General features: G+C 43.2%; 1 protein-coding gene across 1 annotated transcript; it reads left to right on the top strand.

Annotated features, from left to right (window-relative positions):
- Nucleotides 1–6,142: 6,142 nt before the first annotated feature.
- C1QTNF8 (C1q and TNF related 8) lies at nt 6,143–19,334 on the top strand. Its single transcript, XM_024212441.2, has 3 exons — nt 6,143–6,236; nt 15,089–15,329; nt 16,923–19,334. The coding sequence occupies exons 2-3, from the start codon at nt 15,104–15,106 to the stop codon at nt 17,468–17,470; spliced, it is 774 nt and encodes a 257-aa protein (XP_024068209.2). The 5' UTR covers nt 6,143–6,236; nt 15,089–15,103; the 3' UTR covers nt 17,471–19,334.
- The last annotated feature ends 2,103 nt before the right edge of the window (nt 19,335–21,437 follow it).

The following is a 21,437-nucleotide window of genomic DNA, read 5'->3' as shown; positions in this document are numbered from 1 at the left end:
AAAATTTAAACCTACTGATGTGCATTTTCCAGCTGAGCCTCACTGAATCTCACCCAACTTTTTAGATAAAATGCATTGCAATAGCCTCCCCAAACTCTACACATAAAAAGGAGCATAGAGGAGGAGCTCAGTTTTTGGAAGGACACTTAGTGCCGCATGTCCTGAAAAACTCATTACTATAAAGTATATGGAGTTTCTTATTAATTTGCTGCAAGCCTAGTACAGTTTGTGAAGCTCATTTTTTTTTTAAAGCAGCTCCCTGCATGGGCAAAAGCCAAGATTTATAAATCAACTGGGTAAACAGAAATATTCACCTTCCTTGAATATGATTATTATTCAGAAAAACTAGGTTGTCGATTCAGTAGGCAAAGGAACTGTTTAGTCTGGAGAGAACTGTTCTGATGCCAGACGCTGGTTACCATCACAGTTTTCCTTGTGTACAAAGCTTGAAGGTAGAAAATAAAAATATCTGTCTAGGACTTACTCTATTTTTTGCCAATTTCTGATCAGCTAAAGGAGTTTTCAGGGCACAAAACACCCTTTACATTGCCTGAAATCTACTGATTGTCATCTGTATTTTTGTATTCATACAAAAGATCACTTCCAACCAGCAGGGCCGGCTCCAGGCACCAGCTTAACAAGCAGGTGTTTGGGGCGGCCAAGGGAGAGGGGCGGCACCTGCGGCAATTCGGGGGCGGCAGGTCCCTCACTCCCTCTAGGAGCGAAGGACCTGCCGCTGAACTGCTACCACCGATCGCGGCTTTTTTTTCTTTTTTTTGCTTGGGGCGGCAGAAATGCTGGAGCCAGCCCTGCCAACCAGTGTGCTGGGTGCCATATATACACATAGTAAGAGACATTTCCTGCCCGGAGGAGCTTGGCCTAAATAGGCAAGACAGACAGAAAGAATTATCTCCATTTTACAGATGGGGAATTGAGAGATTAAATGGCTTGTCTAATGTCGCACAAAGCCACAACCTGAACCCAAATCTCCCAAGTTCCAGCCCACTGTCTTAACCACAAACCCATTTTTCCTTCCTGTTAGTTTGCTTTTGTGCTTTTCCCAATAAAGACACAGTGAAGACGTCGAACAAGTGTCTAGTAAATGTATACAACCAGTCACCATAGATTGCATAGGTGCGTGGTGCTGACAGAATTCATTGTTAGGCATTAATTATGCCTTAGTTACAAATATTAACCAGGGCCTCTGATAACAGCAGAAGAGAGAAAAGCAAAAGACTCAGTTAAGTCATCACTGCATCTGTTCACTTCACCTGGGAAGCACAGAGGTCATGATCCTGCAGACACGTTGAGCATTATGTATGTCAATAGTCCCGCTGAAGATGAATCATCATCACCAAGGCTAATGAATGTCGTCTCCTTGCAGATTGAGCAGCACCTGAATCAATCTCTAGCTAGGTTTCTTCAGACACTCTGGTAGATGCTCAGTCTATCTCCGTCATTGGCAATCTTATCGCACCACTAAAGCTTTTGGTGGCCATGTGATTGGCTGGCTGTGTAGCGTCATTTCTTGGCAATCATGCTTCATGATTCACTGGTCTTCCATCCTAACACTGTGTCCATACCAAGAAAGCTGCCAAAACTAAACCAGTGCTGACGGAGGCAGGGGCTTGGTTCAGCTACTAATGTTCTCACTGATGATCTTGTCTAGCCACTTAATATGCAGCGGCTGATAAAGATGATGAAAACTGAAAATGTCAATCCGCTGCTCATCAGCCTTCCTCAGTGCCCGCTCTGTGAAATGTGGGTACTGAGGCAGAAGATGAATAGTGACACACAGACCCTAAAATAGATCGATCGATGTGACGCCCTATAAGATGTAATGCTTTCTAGAGCCGGTTGAAAAATGGAAGAAAAAAAAATCAAAGATTTCACTAATATCCTCCCCTTTAAAAAACATCTACAAATTTGAAATTTCAATGCAAATTTTCAAAGAAAAATTCCAAATTTAGAAAATTTCAGCCAGCTATAATTTAAAGATTTTATATATATACACACACACATTCCCACAGAACCTAGGAAATTTCTAAAAATAAGACCCGTATTTTTTTATTAAAAAACCCATGATCCACGTCTAGTTGTGTGTTTTTTCCACACCTTTTACAAGGTTTGTAAAAGCACCTGTAACGGGTTGCAGACTCACCACCGCGGCACCTCCTGCTGGTTGCTCTGGGAATTAGCTCTGTCTTAGCCATGGAGGAGCGTGGCCCGATATAGACTGTGGCTTGCCCTGAGGCCAGGGGCTAGACTTTGTGGCTGCAGTCGGCCATGAAGGCAGGTGCAGACCGAGGACTGCGGATACCCCCGGAAGGGGAGAGAACTGAGTGGGGTACAGCCAGAGGGCTGTGTCCAGAAGAGGACGCTGCAAGCCAGGGAGCAACGTGGGTCCCAGACAGCACAGCAGAGCAGACAACGGGCGGGACACCACCCACAAAGGGTGCTCCATGGCTAGGACAGAGCTAATTCCTGGAGCAACCAGCAGGAGGCGCCATGGTGGTGAGTCGGCAACCCGTTACAGCATCTATCCCACTTTTCCACTGGAATTGCTGGCTCAAGGCCTTTACTCCAGCACTTGCTATGCACATTTGCTCCAAAGACGAGAGTTGGCTTCATAACGTAGCATGTTGATCAAACTGATGGTGTGTACAGAGGTGATGAATCACAAATGGAAATGGATGGAGACAGATCACACGAACGGAGCTGGTGTTTAAGAAACTGTAATGGAGACTGTACATTTTGTTTAAAAAACTGAGTGGATACATCTCCCGCTGGATAGTGTTTTTAGTATATATTTTAACGGTGAACTGGACAAGCCCTAAATGTGTCCTCGCTCATTTCATACCACTTTACTCAGCTAGGAAAGTGTAAACCATTTCCAAAAAGAACAGCTCCCTGATGCAAGCTTAGAGTTTAAAACACTGTGTGGGAGACTTTACAAGAACAAGTGCTGGTCTCAAGTCCTGTGGTGTGCAAATGAATGGGAAAACCCCAGTCCAGTAGAGCCTATTAATAATAAATTCACCTTAATCTAGAGCAGCGTTTCTTACCCAGTGGGTTCCAACCCCTGGGGTAGTCATGAAGGGCAACCAGGGGAGTGGGGTTGTAAGGGAATTAATGTTTTCTTACCATTTTAAAGCAAAGAGAATTAATTTCCAGAAAAAAACTTCAGGGTGGCCAGAACTGTCAGTTTGTGATGCTAAAATGTAGTGGAGCAGTTGTATTATATAGGCTTAGCATTGTACACTTGATTCATTTTTTACTCTTTTGTAGTAAACGTAAGGGAGCTGTGAACATTTTTGATGTCATATTAAGGGTTGCCAACCTGAAACACTGATTTACAGCAGATGGTAACAAAACAACCTGACTGAAGTTGCACATAACAGGATAGCAGCCTCAAGCAAAGGGTAATCCAGTGGCGATGTGGAGATGTTATTGCACTCCTAAGGCACATGTTGGTCCCTTGGTATCGAAAGAGATGTTGCCCTTGGCTCCAGAGAGCTACGGAAAATACCATCCTGTGCTACTGCTGCTGCTTCCATATCTTCTGGCCGAGGGCTCGCCCCACTCCAGTGCACACCTGCATGTCATGTCATGCTCCACTGTTCATCTTCTTTGTTACTGGGAGCACACAGAGTGCTGCAATGTACAGCAGCCCTGGTCTCTGAAGTTCTTGGGGAGTCACATACGCATCTGATTCAATACTCTGCTTCCCGGCTGACAGGAGCTGAATGCACAGGGCAGGCAGAAGCACAGAATGTGCAGCCACAAGGCTGAACTCAGCCAGAAAAGCACTTCTTTCGTTTGGACTGGTCTCCAACACCTACCGATTTCCCGCAGCCAGGCACTCCTGTTCCCCTCTCAGTCTCACTATACCCGAAAAAGACCTGTTATTCCCAGAGAACCAAAACATTACTGATTTAATCCGAGGCTGTACAGATCAGTAAACAAACCATTTTGGGTTGCATTTTATAATACAATGCCTGTAATTACGCTGTAATTACATAACAATTACACTGTGTTTAGGCATGACATCGCCTGTATTTACCAATAATCCATGTAACCACAAAGTTCACTGCACATCTGACAATAACTACAGTGTAGATACAATGTAGTTAATATCCCTTGTTTCTAATATTATCTATGTGTAGTTTGGTAGTGCACAGGGACCAGGAACGAAGCCCCCATTGTACAAAGCAGAAGACAGTTCCTGCCTCAAAGTGCTCACTATCTAAACAGGCAACACCTGCAAAGAGTAGGGGAACGGGATAGAAGATACAAGCAGAGTGAACAACGTGATGGTCTGCAAATGTTGTGTTAGTTCCTTGACTTTCAGTGGTGCAGGAATTGTTTGTTTCCTTCTTAATTCTTTGGGTGGGGATTTGTTAAAATGGGATTAGGGAGACAGAGAAAAGGAAAGGAGGGGCACTCCAAGGGCTGGGCTGGGGGGCTCTAGGAAGGGAGGAAGCAGCGGAGCGTGGAAGGCAGATGGAGTGAAGCTGAGGTGAAGAGAGAGTGAGGGAGAGGGTAGAAGAGTGTTGGAGCAAACAGTCAATCAACACAGGACAAGTATATTTCTTATAGGTGGCACAGGTAGCAATGCATGTGCTTAAGGTTGCCTGACACTTTGCATTAGAAGACCCTGTTTTCAGTTGTGTATATCTTTTGACAAACTCCAGCTTCTCGGGCTGCAATGTTCCAGGCTGGCTTTCTGCTCAAAGCTGACTTTATTAGGACAATTCAGCAAAAACAGTTCAGCGGTTGAATGGCTAGGCAACCTTAATTGTGCCATTTCCTAGCTTGCTTGACTTTGCTACTTTAATGTGCTTCTAATGAAGGGCTTATTTTTAATGTAATTGAGAATAACATCAGAAGAATAAGTAATTCAGTCACGTAGTGAACTTTCAGGTTATTTGAAAAGGTGGTGATTACCTGCTGAAAAGCAAAACCAGTCCGATTAGGTTGTCCTTTCAGGGTAATTACAATCATGGTATTATAAACCTGACCCACACTGTGTTAGGAAACAGGTACAAATGAAAGACAGTCCAGGAACTAATGGTTAAAAAGATTGCGCCACTTTACTCATGCCATTTATTCCATCTTCAACTTCCTCTCCCTGACATGAGCCAACAGTAGTTTAGGAACAATAATGGCTCCTGTAGCTGTTCATTACCACTCGAATGCTTTGGGGTTATTTTTGGAGGTGGAAGGATTATTACAGGGAAATTATAATGCTTCCTTGGGTGTGAGGAAGAGTCCATTGATGGACACCTTCTTCCTGAGATTTGCACCACATCTGCACTAAAATGCAACAGATTGCTGCCATCTTCCTTTTTTTTTTATGATATGGAGGCGCATTCTTCAGAAGATATGGGATAGGTCATGTATGCCTGCACCCTGGGTAAATCTTGATCCAAGCAGCCTGGGTTCTTTGCATGCTGGGATTTGTTCTTCTTGGACAGCACCTCCTGGTTAAAGTCAAGGGAAGCTGCAGATTACATTATAGAGCCTGGTGGGTCTTTAAGAACATAAGAGTGGCCATACTGGGTCAGACGAAAGATCCATCTAGCCCAGTATCCTGTCTTCTGACAGTGGCCAGTGCCAGGTGCCCCAGAGGGAATGAACAGAACAGGTAACCACCGAGTGATCCATCTCCTGTCACCCATTCCCAGCATCTGGCAAACAGAGGCTAGAAACACTATTTACACTTATTTACTTTCTCCTTTTCTCACCACTGCATAAAAGACAGGGGTACTTTTCTTTTTCCCCCCTGAGAAGATGCTGAGACTACCAAAAGATAATCAGTTGCATGTGTTTCTCGCACTTTCATCTTCCCTCTGGCCAACTGTCGGTTTTATTTGTGGCTTTTTATTTTTTATTTTAATTCTTCATCTCTATTCTCCTGAGAGGAGCTGTGCAGCCTGACGGACTTCCTCCAAATGCTGAGGAGGCTACTGCAAAACAAGAAAGCAGGAGCCCAATCCAGCCCAATTGGATGAAAACAAGCAGCAAAGAAAAATCACTTGCAAACTGCCTGCGCCGTAGCTGCTGAGTTGCATAAGAAGTTGGACGGACACTCACTGTTTCCTTTGGACACCGGCAAGGAAGTTGCAGCAACAGAAGCCACCAGACCAACAGCTGAATGAACAGGGGCTTTCATATCATGAAGCTCACTAGGCAACAGCAGGGAAACTAAGGAGAAGGGGATTTTGAGTCACAAGGTAAGTTAAATGGATCTACATAGATGGCAAAACAATATTGATCTGGAGTCAGAACTGTTCCCAACCAGCGGCTGCAGGTTGTTCTCCTGAGTCACTAGGAAGGGGTGGCTTGGCTACTTCGCTTCACTTTCTGCTTGCTGCCCCATGCAAAATAAGTGAAAGGAAGAGCCTGGGCTTTCCAGAATGTCATTGAACTGGCTCTGATTTGTTCCCACTTAACGCTCATTGTTTCATTAGTCACCACAGACATTGAGGCATGAATGTATTTTGTACGATTGTCTGGTTTGGGGTAAGTGGTGGAATAGTCACCGTGACCCTGTTGTATAGAACCTGGGCCCCTGCTCTGCGGTGCTAGCCATTATTTCTGAAAGCCTCCTGAGCTGTGGTGACCTTCAGCTGTGCTAGTCTGCAGATCAACTCTCTGCTAGAACCGATGTGATGGAGGAGAGAAGGGAGAGACAGGCCTGGAAACAATAGCCACAACTATGAATTCGGTTTCTCCAGTTGGCCTGAGACTCACAACAGTTTTGATTGTGCCTTTTTTTTTTTTTCATAGCCTCAGGCAGGAATCAATGGTGGTGCCAGAGTGGCTCAGGGGAGAGAGATATAGTAATCAGTTATTAATTGTTATTATTCTGATTATTTGTTAGTCACGGTAGTGCAGGTTGCATGGATTGAAGGAGAGAACCGACGGTCATATGGGACTCAGCATCCGCTCTCAGCTGTTTCACAGGTAGCATGAGTGTGGCGATTTGAAACGGGGTATTTGTGCCGTTCTGCTGCGACACGTCCGTCTGTGCTGTGAAAACATTTTAGTTGCTGAAAAAAGCAAACAAACCCTCCAAACAATTTCAGCCTTTAGTTGAAACCAAGAAAGTCCAAAGATCAGCTGGTGAGTCACCGAGACAAACTATATTTCCACCAGCAGAGCGCAAAGGAGCATGAGACATAGGCAGTTAATTTGCTTCGTCTGGGCAATTGCCCTGCATATTATTTAGCTGTAACTTGTCTCCTCTCGCCACAAAGCAGGGCTGAATCATTGTCTGGACATGCTGCGAAAATGGGATTTCTTTCAAGGGCCCGCCTAGTAAAAAAACATGGCCATTTCCAATCCATTGCAATCATGTTCCTGGCAAGGAGCGACTTGGGATGCACACGCCAAATCCTGCTCAGGGAAAAGGTGAACTAGAAAGGGATTTTTATTTCTTCAGTAAGTAAAAGTAACTGTTTACCATCCCAAATGATTCGTGAACCAAAGGGCAATTGACACCTGGTTTAAAACCAGGTGCTACTCCCTAAATCACAGTCTGCTTACACTGGATCTGAATTAGTGATATAAATATAGTAACAGAATAATTCTATCCCTGTTTATTAGGAATTGGATTAAAAACTTGTTGAGCTGCGAAGTTTGGATCCAGCCGTTTGTGTAGCCCGTTTAAAAGGCGGGTCCAGCCAGCCAGTGAGTTTGGGTCTAATCCGAGCTTCTGCGGTGTTAAGATCTAGATCAAAACAAGCCCAGCTTTTGGGGTGCACAATTCTAGGGGTTTGCTTCAGGCCCATAGAAGCTCTTTGTGTGTGTATCTGCGTGTATTCATACAAAGCAAGGAAGCGATAAGCAGCAGCATTAAAAGGATTTCAACCAATTTAGATTCTGCTCGCAATGCTCTGGAATCCTCTTCAGATTAATCCCAAAATGTTTTGAAAACAGCGTAAACAGAGGAAGTTCCCAGTGGGTCATCTACACAAGGCTGTGAATAACATAGGTATTTTAAACCACATTGCCTTTTTGACTCTAACTTTTCCTCTTCATGAATCTGCAAGTCAATTCATGGCTGCAAGAATGTTAATTACGACTCAGTGTGTGCGGAGGAACTAATGCTATGGTTTCAAAGAATGGTTGCCCACCCATTTCACCGTGAGCCATTGTAGGAAGAAGAAATTGCTGAGCTGTTTGGACTTGTAGACCTCACAGTGCTAACTGCTCTGGAGAGTGGCAAGGCCTTTGCATAATAAATCATCCAAGAAGAAACTTTAGCTCCTCCAGCAAAATCAAATAACTTCCAAGAGAGAGTCTAGTGTTCACAGTATAACAGCCTTAAAGTTCTTTGCTTCCAGCCATTTCCACCACCAGGAGCGGGGAACCTGTTAGCCAACATTGAGGACTTCCCAGAAGACAGAAGGTAAAAAAGGTAAAGCAGAAGGAACGTTTCTGCTACTAGAAGGGGGCTCCATCCTCGGATCAATTCAAAAGCCTGCAGTACAACAAATTGCTGTGTCTTTTCCAGCTATACCATACAAGAGGGATCTTTACCTTAAATCAGCTACTGGGTTTTAGTTGAGGATGTTTATCCTCAGTGAATTGGGCAGTGGCTTAAGCTGCTCTCTAAGTTAAAGGAAAGGTAATCTTAGAACTGCTTTTTTAAGTGACCAGGACAAATCCTAGGAATAAAGAGAAAGGATTATACTAGCAGAAATTTAAACAGACATCCTGTGACTCAAGAATAGATCTACCTACTTACCTGGCCTTCGTCAAACTCCTCCCAGTTATGAATGAATTTTATCCTCACAACACCTGTGTGAGCAAATAAAATATTATCCCAACTTTACAGATGGAAAATTGAGGCACATGATAGATTAAGTGCTGGCCACGGTCACACAAAGTCTGTGCCAAAGCCAGGAATTTAATCCCCGTCTCCAGAATACCGTGCCCCCACCCACAAGGCATATTGCCTCTTGTATAAACTAAAGAGATTCCCTTTCCCCAGGCTGACTTGCCTTCAGCTTGTAGAGAAACCAAACTGAATGGTCAGACTGGAGGAGTGAGAGTTGTTCATTTGGATATTAACCCCCCTTTCCTTGCATGTCATTCACTTTATTTTTATTATTTTTTAAATCTATGTTCAGACAGACTCTAGCACCATATGTGTGACCCTCCCCTCTAGAATCAAAAGAAACAGCCAGTGTTCATTAAAGCCGACCCAGCTGCATAAACACATTCAGTGTTTGCCTTTGTTATTTGATGAGTTACACCACCTCATCCAGAGAGGAATCTGGATGTCTGCTGTCATTAAATAATTATTGTCTGATGCCCTCCCTCTAATTTCCCACAACGATGAAAATTTAAATAGATTAAAAATAAAAATGCTTAAAACCCATAATTTTAGACAAGGGTGAACATTTAAATGGATAGAAATAAAAATAATCTTTAAAAATAAACATTGATATCTGTCAAAATCAGAAAAGAAAATTAAAATCAAACTCTGCCATGGCTCTTGATACTACACCTGCTTTGCCACTGATGTAAGGGAGCTCAGTAATAAAGGTTCAGATTGCAGGCTCTGTTTGCAAATGCGCACCAAAGTTTGGACACTTACGTTTTTCAGAATCTGTTGACTTTGCTACAGGGGAGACAGACTTTCATGAGACTGTAGTGCTTCCTGCTCTGGTCTGGGCAGAAATACCTTAGGAACAGCTTCTTATGTTATTTTGACATTGTCATTCTAGTCAGAAATGCAGAGCAGGAGAGGAAAATGACCCAAAAAAAGCAAACCAGGCTTTTTCGAGCCTTGCAAAAGATTTGCTTTGAGTCAAGCAGACTAGGGTCCTTATTGTATTTAAATCGGCTCCTACAGTACATCTAATCAGATTTTATAACAAAGCCAACACAGACACATTTAGCATGTCCATACAGAGCCTGATCCTAAGCCCACTGAAGTTATTTGGAGTCTTCCATCAGGCTCAGATCCATAGTGCTCTCACAGGCAGCAAAACTCCACTTTCCGGTTATTTTTTTATTGGTTTACCAAGACTGTAACAAAAAGGAATCAAAACAGAAGCCCAAGGGTGATAGTTGAATCATTTCATGGCTTGTAAATTTCCACTTTAATTGCTAAAGATTTTAAAGCTATCCCCTTTTAACATCCAAAGAAGTTCCATTCTGCCGATTGTGGGAGAAAATTTCAGTGTTTGTTTTGTTTTAATTTCCACCAGAAATTGAGCATGTTAATGCTGAACTTCCTGGATTCAGAGCAGGGCATCTGGCACTGTTATGGGGACAGCAAGAGGTTTTTCTTCTGTCACTGAAATTGCCTAGTTGGAATCAGATTAGCTGAGAAGAAGCATCTCCTTAAAGTAGCAAAAGCTCGTTAATGAAAACCTTGACAGATTAATGAGGAATTATCAGCACCATCGCATACACAGTTTGGTCTACTATCAGGGAACATGGATCTCACGTGTGGAAGGAATTCAAGATGGGCAAACCTCAAAAGGTTTAGAAGTTGAGTGCTCTGTGGACCAACTCCCAAAAATTCAGATGCTTTTCCAGAGTTTATTTAAACCGGCGACATCTGCAAAATTGGGCTAGAAATATGAATTGGTCCCAAACCTAAAAGCCAGGATCCAAACACTTTTGAAGCTTGGGAAAGTTCACATTCAGACCCAAACCTTCTGATCTGGGCTCCCTGAAATGTGGGAAAGTTCAGTTCTAGATGTAAATGTTGTGGGTTGGTTCCCTCTCTCCAAGAAGTCTCCCAAATACCCTTTTTTCTTTGGTTGTTTTTGTTTTGCTGTATTTCTGCTCCTTTGTTTTAGGGCCCTTGAAGATGCAGCAAAAATGAAGGAAAGATATCATTTGGTAGGAAGGTTGTAACCCCCTGAACTGTATTTTGGAAAAGTCCTCCTTTGTCTTTGAGCCTCCTCCTATCGCACGTAGAGGCTAAGAATACCAGACAAATAATAACATTTTCCTTTTAATTCAGTGATAGGTGTTAATAACATGATGACTGTGTATGATCCCATGTCTGGGCTTTCTACTCAGTGGGACAACAGACATTTGGGGATTCTTATTTTCATAGCAGGGAAACATTTTTCACAGCATACTGATTTATACTTCTATTTCTGACCTGCTGCTTCGAAAATGAATCTCTCTCAAGAGGCACCATGAAGGGTGATCAAATAAGAAAGAGATCAGCTTTGCAGTCTCCGGGCATTCGGTGTTGAGCTAATATATCATTTTAGACACAAGCAAGCACGTCGGATCAGTATCAGAAAGTAGGACAAACATTCCTCTGGTGCAGGATTTTGATTTATTTTCTGAAGACGCACAGACTGCCAGATCTTTATTGTAAGTGAAGGTGATAACAATCAGAGTTCGCTGTTCAGAAGAAGATACACCTGTCTTGTTGAGAGAAAACAGGTTATCACCTATCCCAATAACTGTCTTTAATAAGAAAAAACACACAACCCTCCCCACATCTATTTCCTTCCTGGCTGTTATGGTTTTGGCTCTCTCCCCCTTTTTACATTTTTCTTTTCTTGTATTGTACCTTCTTGCCTCTTTCTCCAGGTATCTGATGGGTTTTTCCATCCAATCTCTAGCCTTACTTTTCTTCTCTTATTTTTCCCCTCTGAATTACATTGCTTCCCTGTAACTCGGTGCTTGGTCTCTCTTTATTCATGCATTCTGCTTTCTAGATTTCTCTTTTTCCTTTAGTTGCTGTGTGTCTTTATACCAAATGGCTTTCAAACTTTCAAATTCTCTACTGTGGCTTTATTTAGTTGGTTTATTCCTCTCCCTCCATTTGCCTTTTTCCCCCAGCTCTCTATTTTGCATCTCCTCTCCTCTCTACTCGTATCAGTCTATAACCACATGCATGCTCAGACACCCCGGTGGCCTCATCTAACTACACACGGCTCACACATCATTCAAATACACAGGTTTCTACCATTTGGATCTAAATCAGGTCTAAAAATTCCATCCAGAAGAGGGCAGTGGTATACACACACCAAGACACAGTAGAAAGCCTTGGTGAGGCCCAAACTCCATAGGTCTGAAAGAAAATGTATTTCCTGGATTCCATAGACTCAGGGGCGACTCCAGGCACCAGCGCAGCAAGCGCGTGCCAGGGGCGGCCTGCCAGTCACTGTGAGGGCAGCAGTCAGGCGCCCTTCGGTGGCGTGCCTGCAGGAGGTCCGCCGGTCCCGCAGTTTCGGCGGCAATTCGGCGGCTGGTACGCCGAAGCCATGGGACCGGCAGATCACCCACAGAAACACCGCCGAAGCCGCGTGACCGCGGACCGCCCGCAGGCATGCCGCCGAAGGCCGCCTGACTGCCGTGCTTGGGGCGGCAAAAAACATAGAGCCGCCCTTGCATAGACTCAGATTTTTAGGCCAAAAGGGACCACTGTGATCATGTAATCTGACCTCCTATATATAACGCAGGCTTTAGGACTCCCCTCAATTAATTCCTGTCTGAACTAGAGTAGATCTTCAAAAAAAACATCCAATCTTGATTGAAATATTGTCAGTGATGTTGGGATATGCTTCATGAGAATGCAAGAGCCATCAGGGGAATTTTTTCTTCAGCTTAGATCTAAGAGGTTCAGTCTATGGATGGATTATTTTCTCAATTGACAGTGTTTTTTATAGCAAAAGGAAATTCCTGGCAAATGCTCGCATTTTTACCCTTCGGGGATCATGGAAGAAAACATGGACTTTGTTGATTTCCCCAGTGGTGTCACAACGTGCATAGAGCCAGAACACTGCTCTTTTTCTGAGACTTTAAAAAAAAAAAAGTCATTGAGTGGATGAGTTCTATCATTTTTTTAATAGCCAAAAACCCACACTTCCTAATCCTGTTAGTTATAACCACCATTCTTCTGCCTAATGAGGACAGTGTATTTTAATCACTAGAGTTAATGTCTCCACGTTTATGAATTTTCCATCTCTGGCCACATTAGAAATATTTTTCTTAATGAATACTCTGATTGTCCTCAAGTAAGGTATTAAAAGCAGGTGTAAAGCAATTATGTCTCCTAAACTCAATACTTTGAGATTGAAATGACAGTGTCCTATAATATATCTCAAAAGGTTACTGACTAGAAGGCCAAGACCCTGAGAAGAGCTAAATACCTTCAACTTTCGCTGAAATTAAGTTGGCGCTGAATAATTTGTAGGTAGAGTGAAGCTAATACAGAACTTTATATTGTTGAGCAAATACAGTAGTGCAGTAAACAATAGGTCAGGCCGTAAGTGAGCCTAGAAACTTGTTGCCCATAAACAAAATGTCCCCTGTGAGCCATACACCATTTAAGCATGATATACTTCATCCAATGGGTCACCTCTCTGGGGCCTGATTCCCATGTACACTAAGACCCCTTTACAATATTCAGCCGGTGTCAAGGGTCCTTCAAGTGTGTGGCACCCTAAATCACACCCACTTTTGTGCTGCCAGAGTGGTGTCAAGGGTCATTAGTGCAAATCAGAACCCTGTTCTATAAGACTGATACCTAAAACCAGATCTCTGTTACACTGTGAATGAAAAAATCTTTTAAAATTATTCAGATTTTGGTTCAGGACCGTTGATCGCTCTCAAATGAATGGGTAGTTTTTTCCATGCTAATGACTAGAATTAGTTTAGCATGTTAATAAGCATTCCTCGAGTCTCATCGTGAGTTAGACAGAACAGAACAACAACCGAATAATAAGGGTGTGTGGGTTCTGATTCTTTCTGGATGATAAATTTTAAAAAAACACCAGAGGAAAATGTCTCCTAGAAAGTGCCAGGACAGCCCTCCTGAAAATCTGTTCCATATTCTCTGCATGAATCCATTCTCCAGCTGGAGAAGGCATAATGCTTCCCAGCTCCGAAGAACCAATCGGGCTTACCATGGTTTGAAATCTACTGTGGACAGGATCTTTGTGCAAATCATGTATTTCCCATAGCTGGGGCATCTGTCCATCACTTCTCCCACCTTCCCCTGATAGTCTAGTAGGGATTGTTGAGAAACTAAAGCCTTCATGAAATGCCTAATCCTAAGTCTGTTGAAGTAAATGAGAGTCTTTTCTTGGATTTCAATGGACTTTGAGATTGAGGCGAAGGGGCATAATTTTTGCAAGAAACAACTTGTAATTTCCCTGAAGTCAATGGAGACTGTGATTTTTGCCAATAAGGTGATGTTTCTGCTTCCATTCTTGGTAAGAAGACTGACAACTGTATGCTAGAAGGTCTCCTCCTATCCATCGTCTACTATATTTCCCTTCACTCTTCATTTGCAATTCAGGATTTTGGAGCTTGCCAATACAGTACAAAAATCAATATTAAAATTTAAGAACCACTGTTTGTGCAAAGCAACAGTCACTTATGGCTGCATTCATTGGGGCTGTTTGGCTTTCCAGTATACATATTCAGCAATGCAAATGTAAAACCTACACAGAATTCTGCAGGAAGCAACAAACCGATATAGTCATAAAAGCATAGTCTGCCTTACAGTGGTTAACTAACAGGCTGAAAGGAAGGTTATCTGGAGCAAAAAGTGATTTTTTTCCTCCCCCCAGTTGAAGGTTTTTCTGAAATCGCAGTTTCTTTCTCTCTCTCTTTCTTTTGGAGAGTTATGTTTGTTACATATGAATTTGCATTTTTTAAGAATTGCAATAATTAGAGATTGTAATAGTAAATAACACCAATAATTAATTAATTAATTAATTAATATCTAGTAATATTTTGTGCTTTCCATCCAAAGCCTTTGGCAAACATTGGTTCGACAATGGTTACACAGTAGGTGTGCTGTACTTGCTACACTAATAATCATCTCTTTGTTAGGTCATGATCCCTCCAGTCTTTATGTTGTATCCATCTGTTGTCTCTTCAGATATACTTAGTTTGTAAACTCAAAGGTAGGTACTATCTCTTTGTTGTGGGTATACATCGCCTAGTGGAATGGGTCCCTCATCCCTAAGTGCTACACCAGTATAACATAATAAAGAAGGGAACCCTAAGGTAAGTGAATACGTAGCCAATGGTTGCTCTGGCTTAAATCACCACATTAATCATTCCTATTACTCTCCTGCTCCAGCCGGCTCAGCTGAAGATGAGTTCTGTGCTTCTGATGCTCTTGGTATCCACTGTGAATGCCGGCACCTTACTAGAAAAGGGCTCGCTGAGACGGGAAGCCCGGCGGCTTTCATGCGTGCGATGTTGTGGGCCTTCAGAAGAGCTAGTCTCCGTCGCCTCTTCACGATCCACTAGGATGAGCTATGACCCCACCTATTCAGTGCCCAAAGTCCAGCCCACAATAGATATCACCATCCTGAAAGGTGAGTCAAGCCCAGGACCACACTTTGTGAATTTACTATCACTTCACAAGCCATGTTCCTCCTCCAAGGTGAAAAACACCCATTTCTTAAGAACCGAAGCTGCTCAGTCTATATAGTTTATCCAAGAGAAGGTCAGGAGGCAACTTGGTTACAGTCCATAACTACCTATATGTGGAAAAGATGTCTGAGAGTAGACAGCTTAGTAATCTATCGGGAGATGGCTGGATGAGCTCCAATGGCAGGAAGCTAAAGCTAAACAAATTCCGGGTAGAAATAAGGCGCATATTTTTAACACCAAGGGTGATTACCATTGGAACAACATATCTATGGACATGGTAGACTCTCCATCAAAATTGAATAACTTTCTAAAAGGTATGGTGTAGCTCAAACAGAAGTTATGGGGTTGATACAGGAATGATTGGCTGAGTTTCTATGTTATGCAGGTCAGATTAGATGGTAATAATGGTCCCTTTTGGCATTAAAACATATGACTCTATTAAACTTGGAGGTTTTGTTCTCTTTCCCATCAACCACACCCATAGTTTCTTCTTCTCTGCCACAGAAAGACTGTGTGTGTAACTGTATATAGGTAAATGATATGGGTCGGGTTCAGGGCCCTACACTGTTTACACATTGAAGCCAGGATTTCATCCCATGTTTTTATCCCTTTGTTCCTGCCATCCTCTCTCTTACACACCCTAGGTGGCTGGTCACCTAAATCATAAAACACTCAGCTAAGGGGTGAAAATTCAGTTTCTGCAAATATTTGTACAAAAAGAAAACAAAAAATCATGTTGCTCCCATGAATGAAAAGACGTATGGACATACTAAAAACAAATTTTACGTAGTGGTTACCAAAGGTTCCATGAATAATTGTTCTCACTATCCATCCTATTAACATAGATTATAGCTCAATTAATGAAAAAATTAGGACTCTAGCCTTCTCTCCCTGGCAAAATGTCCATGTGCTCTTGAATTTTATATCAGAGGGGTAGCCGTGTTAGTCTGGATCTGTAAAAAGCGACAAAGAGTCCTGTGGCACCTTATAGACTAACAGACGTATTGGAGCATAAGCTTTCGTGGGTGAATACTCACTTCGTCAGATGCATGTATCAGACGAAGTGAGTATTCACCCATAAAAGCTTATGCTCCAATACGTCTGTTAGTCTATAAGGTGCCACAGGACTCTTTGTTGCTTTTTGAATTTTATAGTTTAATCCTTCCAATAATCTGGTCACAAATAATAATGCAAATGTAAAATTGCATACCCTAAATGATCAGAGTGGTCCCTTCTGCTGTTGGAATCTATGAATCTATAACGTATCAGAGAAAGCTATCTTATTTGTTGTGCAGTCAATATATGGAATTGGCATGCTAGCTAGCAGCATGCCATTTGTGGGCAGGGGGTTGCTGTCAATAGTGTTCCTGAATTCATATCTAGATGTGATTTAGTTATGACAAATATTTCTCAATGCACCTGTTGAGAAAGTGTTATTTTACCAATTGGGATGCTGCCTGTCTCCATCCAGACCTCTCTGTGGCATGTGGTGTGTGTTCATATGTTTGAAACTTAGTTCCTCTTTGTGATCATAGGTGAAAAAGGTGACGTGGGAGAGAAAGGGATCACCGGCGGGGCTGGAAAGGCTGGAGAACAAGGACTACGTGGTTATAATGGACGGAAAGGTCAGAAAGGCCAGGTTGGCCCACCAGGCCACTCCTGCAAGCTGCATTACGCTGCCTTTTCAGTGGGCCGGAGAAAACCTCTCCATAGCTCGGATTATTTCCAGCATGTCACTTTTGATACGGAGTTGGTGAACCTCTACAAACACTTTAGCATGTTCACAGGGAAATTCTTCTGCTACGTGCCAGGGATCTACTTCTTCAACCTTAATGTCCACACCTGGAACTTCAAAGAGACCTACCTGCACGTAATGAAGAACAACAAGGAAGTCGCCATCCTCTATGCCCAGCCCAGCGATCGGAGCATCATGCAAAGCCAGAGTCTCATGCTCGAGCTGCAGGAAGGGGATGAGGTCTGGGTGAGAATGTTTAAACGAGAGAGGGAAAATGGCATCTATAGTGAGGAGTCTGATATTTACATCACCTTCAATGGCCATTTAATTAAACCAGCCATAGAGTAGCCAATTCTGCATCTTTGGGCTCGGTGCTTTAGTAGAGCTCCTTGGGTAGATTACTAATTCCCCTCTTTAAAAGCGCACATGTCTATGTCAACATGGAAATAAATATGCAGTAAATATTTTCATGGTCTGATTGTGGCTAGCAGCCAGCTGGTCTGCTTTTCAGCTTGCTAATCCTCCCAATCAATTAGAGATATTTCTCATGCAACAATCCTAATGTGCAGAGCAGGGGTGTGAGTATGCGTGGGAGGGGAATGGGCACTGCTAGCAAAACGAACAAAAGTTACATGGCAGTGCCAACTTTATGAATGCATAGAAGGCCTGAGCTCTGTCTGACCCATGAGATGCTGTGCTTATCGTTAGCTAGATGGGAAAACAGAAGGACACTGTTCTGAAGTCTTCCATAGGCCCCTTGTAATGTCTCTGCTGAACAGCTTGCCAAAGTCATTCAGTACATAACCTCGGTTACAAAAAAATTGTAACCTATCAGCTCTGTTTTAGTGGACTGGCCTAATCATTTTTGTACTCTGTAATTATCTGAAGATCGTATTAGACAAGCTAGCTAATGGTTACAATGAAAGTAAAATGTTTGCAGGTTGCTTTGCCTACAAAGGATGTCTTTGTTGTTGTTTACGATTGCTGTCTGCAGTTCCTGTCCTCCAGTTCCATGCTAGAACCATCCCTGGCACTCCCCTGAAATCACTGTCACCAAAAATGACCGTTTCCTAGATAAAACTCAGAACCAGTACTCCATCCTCCTCCTCTTTGACCAGTCAGCTGCCCTTGACATAATCAGCCAGGCTCTTCCTCTTGAAATCTTGTCCTCCCTTGGCTTCCACGACGCAGTCCTCTCCCGGGTCTTCTCCAGCTTCTAATCACTCCTTCAGCATGTCCTTCAAAAATCTCCCTCATCCCCTCCTCTCAGTTTCTCTGAGGGTTCCACAGGGCTCTGTCCTTGGTCCCCTTCTCTTCTCCCTCTACATCTTATCTCTGGGTCATCTCATCCACAAACACAAATTCAGTTCTCTGCGTGGACGACCAGCAGATCAACATCTACTCCAGACCTGTCTCCTGTCCAAACGAAAATCTTGGCCTGTCTCTCTGACCTCTCATGGATGTCTAGTTGTCAGCCCAAGTGCAAAGTCGCTACAACAGAACTCTTAATCTTCCTCCCCGCACTCCGAGCCTGCCCCAGTAAGCCATTCCCGCTACCTCCTTTCTTGATCATTGTGGACAACGCCACCATCTTTCCTGTCACTCGGGCCTGTAACCTGGACATCATCTCTGTCTCAGATCTCTCTCTAGCTTCACCTCCAGGCTCTACCTAAACCTTGTGGATTCTTTCTACGTAACATCTCTAAGATCCAGCCTTTCCTATCCATCCACATGCCTATAACTCTCATCCAGACTCTTGTTCTCTGGAAATCTTGAGTCCTGCAACATCCGTCTCTCAGCACTGCTCATATGCATTCAGAATGCTGCTGCAAGGATCATTTTCCTAGTTTGTTGCTCTGACTGTGTCGCTCCTCTCTTTGCAGCTCTCTACTGGCTCCTGCTTCTCTATCACATCAAATATAAGCTACATGGCTTCACTTTCAAAGCCCTTCATGGCCTTGCGCCGCCCTATCTATCATCTGCCATTCAGTATCAAGATGTTGACTCCTCCCTCCCAACCACCCACGATGCCCATCTCCATCACCCACTTGTTGCATTTTCAAACAAGCATCTTCGTGCTCTTTCCAGTGTTGCCCCTCGCGTTTGGTAGGAGCTCCCCGTAAACATCCAAAACCGAACATCTTCCTTCTTCAAAACTCTCCTTTTCCATGATGCTTAGTTCAGAGAAGGGCAACTAAAATGATTAGGGGTTTGGAACAGGTCCCATATGAGGAGAGATTAAAGAGGCTAGGACTTTTCAGCTTGGAAAAGAGGAGACTAAGAGGGGATATGATAGAGGTATATAAAATCATGAGTGGTGTGGAGAAAGTGAATAAGGAAAAGTTATGTACTTGTTCCCATAATATAAGAACTAGGGGCCACCAAATGAAATTAATGGGCAGCAGGTTTAAAACAAATAAAAGGAAGTTCTTCTTCACACAGCGCACAGTCAACCTTGCCTGAGGAGGTTGTGAAGGCTAGGACTATAACAGGGTTTAAAAGAGAACTAGATAAATTCATGGTGGTTAAATCCATTAATGGCTATTAGCCAGGATGGGTAAGGAATGGTGTCCCTAGCCTCTGTTTGTCAGAGGCTGGAGATGGATGGCAGGAGTGAGATCACTTCATCATTGCCTGTTGGTCCACTCCGTCTGGGGCACCTGGCATTGGCCACTGTCAGAAGACAGGATACTGGGCTAAATGGTCTTTTGGTCTGACCCAGTATGGCCGTTCTTATGTTCTTACGTTACCAAGACCGTGGCAATGATAAGGCAACTTGGGTGTATAGACCACAGTCTATCCTGTTGACCGACATAGTCTCCTATCTCTCTGTTTTCATCTGTTGTCTCTTGCCTTGCCCTTAGATCGCAAGCTGTATGGCACACGGACCATCTTTTTGTTCTGTGTTTGTACAGCATCTAGCACAACGGCATCCTGGCCCATGACTGGGGCTTCAAAACACTACAGTGATAGAAATAATAATAATACGTTTTCTAATAAAAAGAAAGGGCCATATTCTGCTCTCCATTATTCCAATCCAGCCCCACCGATTTGGGTGGGGTTGCAGCAGGATTACAGAGCGTTAGTTGGTCCAGTGCATTTACCTTAAAATGACACTAAAACAACAAGGAGTCCAGTGGCACCTTAAAGACTAACAGTTAGTCTTTATGATGCCACCGGACTCCTTGTTGTTTTTGTGGATACAGACTAACACAGCTACCCCCTGATAAAATGATGCTGACCTTCTTTGCTATAATTCATGATTTTTTCCCCTTTTCCTAGAATGTAATATTGCAATGAGCTAAACATAACACGCCAATCCAGCATAGCGCTTAAGAAGGCACATAACTTTTATCCTGTGTGTAGCTCCATTGGGATGAGTATGCTGGAGCAGGGCCGATAAGGATATCGAAGAGCATTACAAGGTGTTATCTTTCCCTTTTTAATGGCAACCGTCATAACGAGAGGCTGATTGTTAGAGTTACTGAGTACCTACCACTCCAGTTGAAGCCAGTGGGAACGGCCAGGGATCAACAATGAAAATTAGTGCACTTTAGTGCACCATAATTTCTAGGCAGTCTAGAAATGATTGTACTGTGCAAAAACCTCCTTTCTGCAGGCTGCAGTGTTAGTTTCTTAATATTCACTGCACACAACAGTGAAATGCTATGTGCTAGAACAAGAAAACAGACCAAATATACATTTGTTAGTCCCTGTCCCCATCCACACACACACACACACATACACACACGCACCCCCGTGGGATGTTTGCCTGGAGGATGCATTAAATTATATTGTACTGTATGTCCTGCTAGGCTAATTGTTGCTTGTTGCTGCACATCCTCTTGTTACCAATCATTTAACCCGAGAATTAACTGCAATAAAGATAGTGTTTTGAACACATTGGATTTGTTTCCCTTGCTTTTCATAGAGCAGAACTAAATGCCATAAACCGAAAATCCAGCCCTGTATTGCCAACTATGATGGTGATGCTGGTGATATGGACACCTAAGTGCTCCAGAAACTAGACCAATTTCATTTCCATAAGGGGTAATCATATGGGCAAACCCTTTGGACGGGAGATGCCAGGAGCACATTTTCACCGTCTTGTTTATGCCCTCTTTGGCCCCCTTGATTGCAGCTGAAAGACTAATCCCAATTTTTAGTGACGTTGCAACACTGGTGATAACTACACTATCCTGGTCTACATTCGAACCAGCACCAAAGAGGAGTTGGGGGGCTTCCATATCCCATTGCCAGCTCTCTATCCCTTTTGGCGTTGTATGCCGAAACAGCCCCGGAAATGAAAATGGGA

This window comes from Terrapene carolina, unplaced genomic scaffold, assembly GCF_002925995.2.
Source record: "Terrapene carolina triunguis isolate 2854851 unplaced genomic scaffold, T_m_triunguis-2.0 Scaffold93, whole genome shotgun sequence".
NCBI classification, from domain to species: domain Eukaryota; kingdom Metazoa; phylum Chordata; order Testudines; family Emydidae; genus Terrapene; species Terrapene triunguis.
The sequence above is the reverse complement of the archived record's forward strand: the minus strand, read 5'-3'. Positions and strand labels throughout refer to the sequence as shown.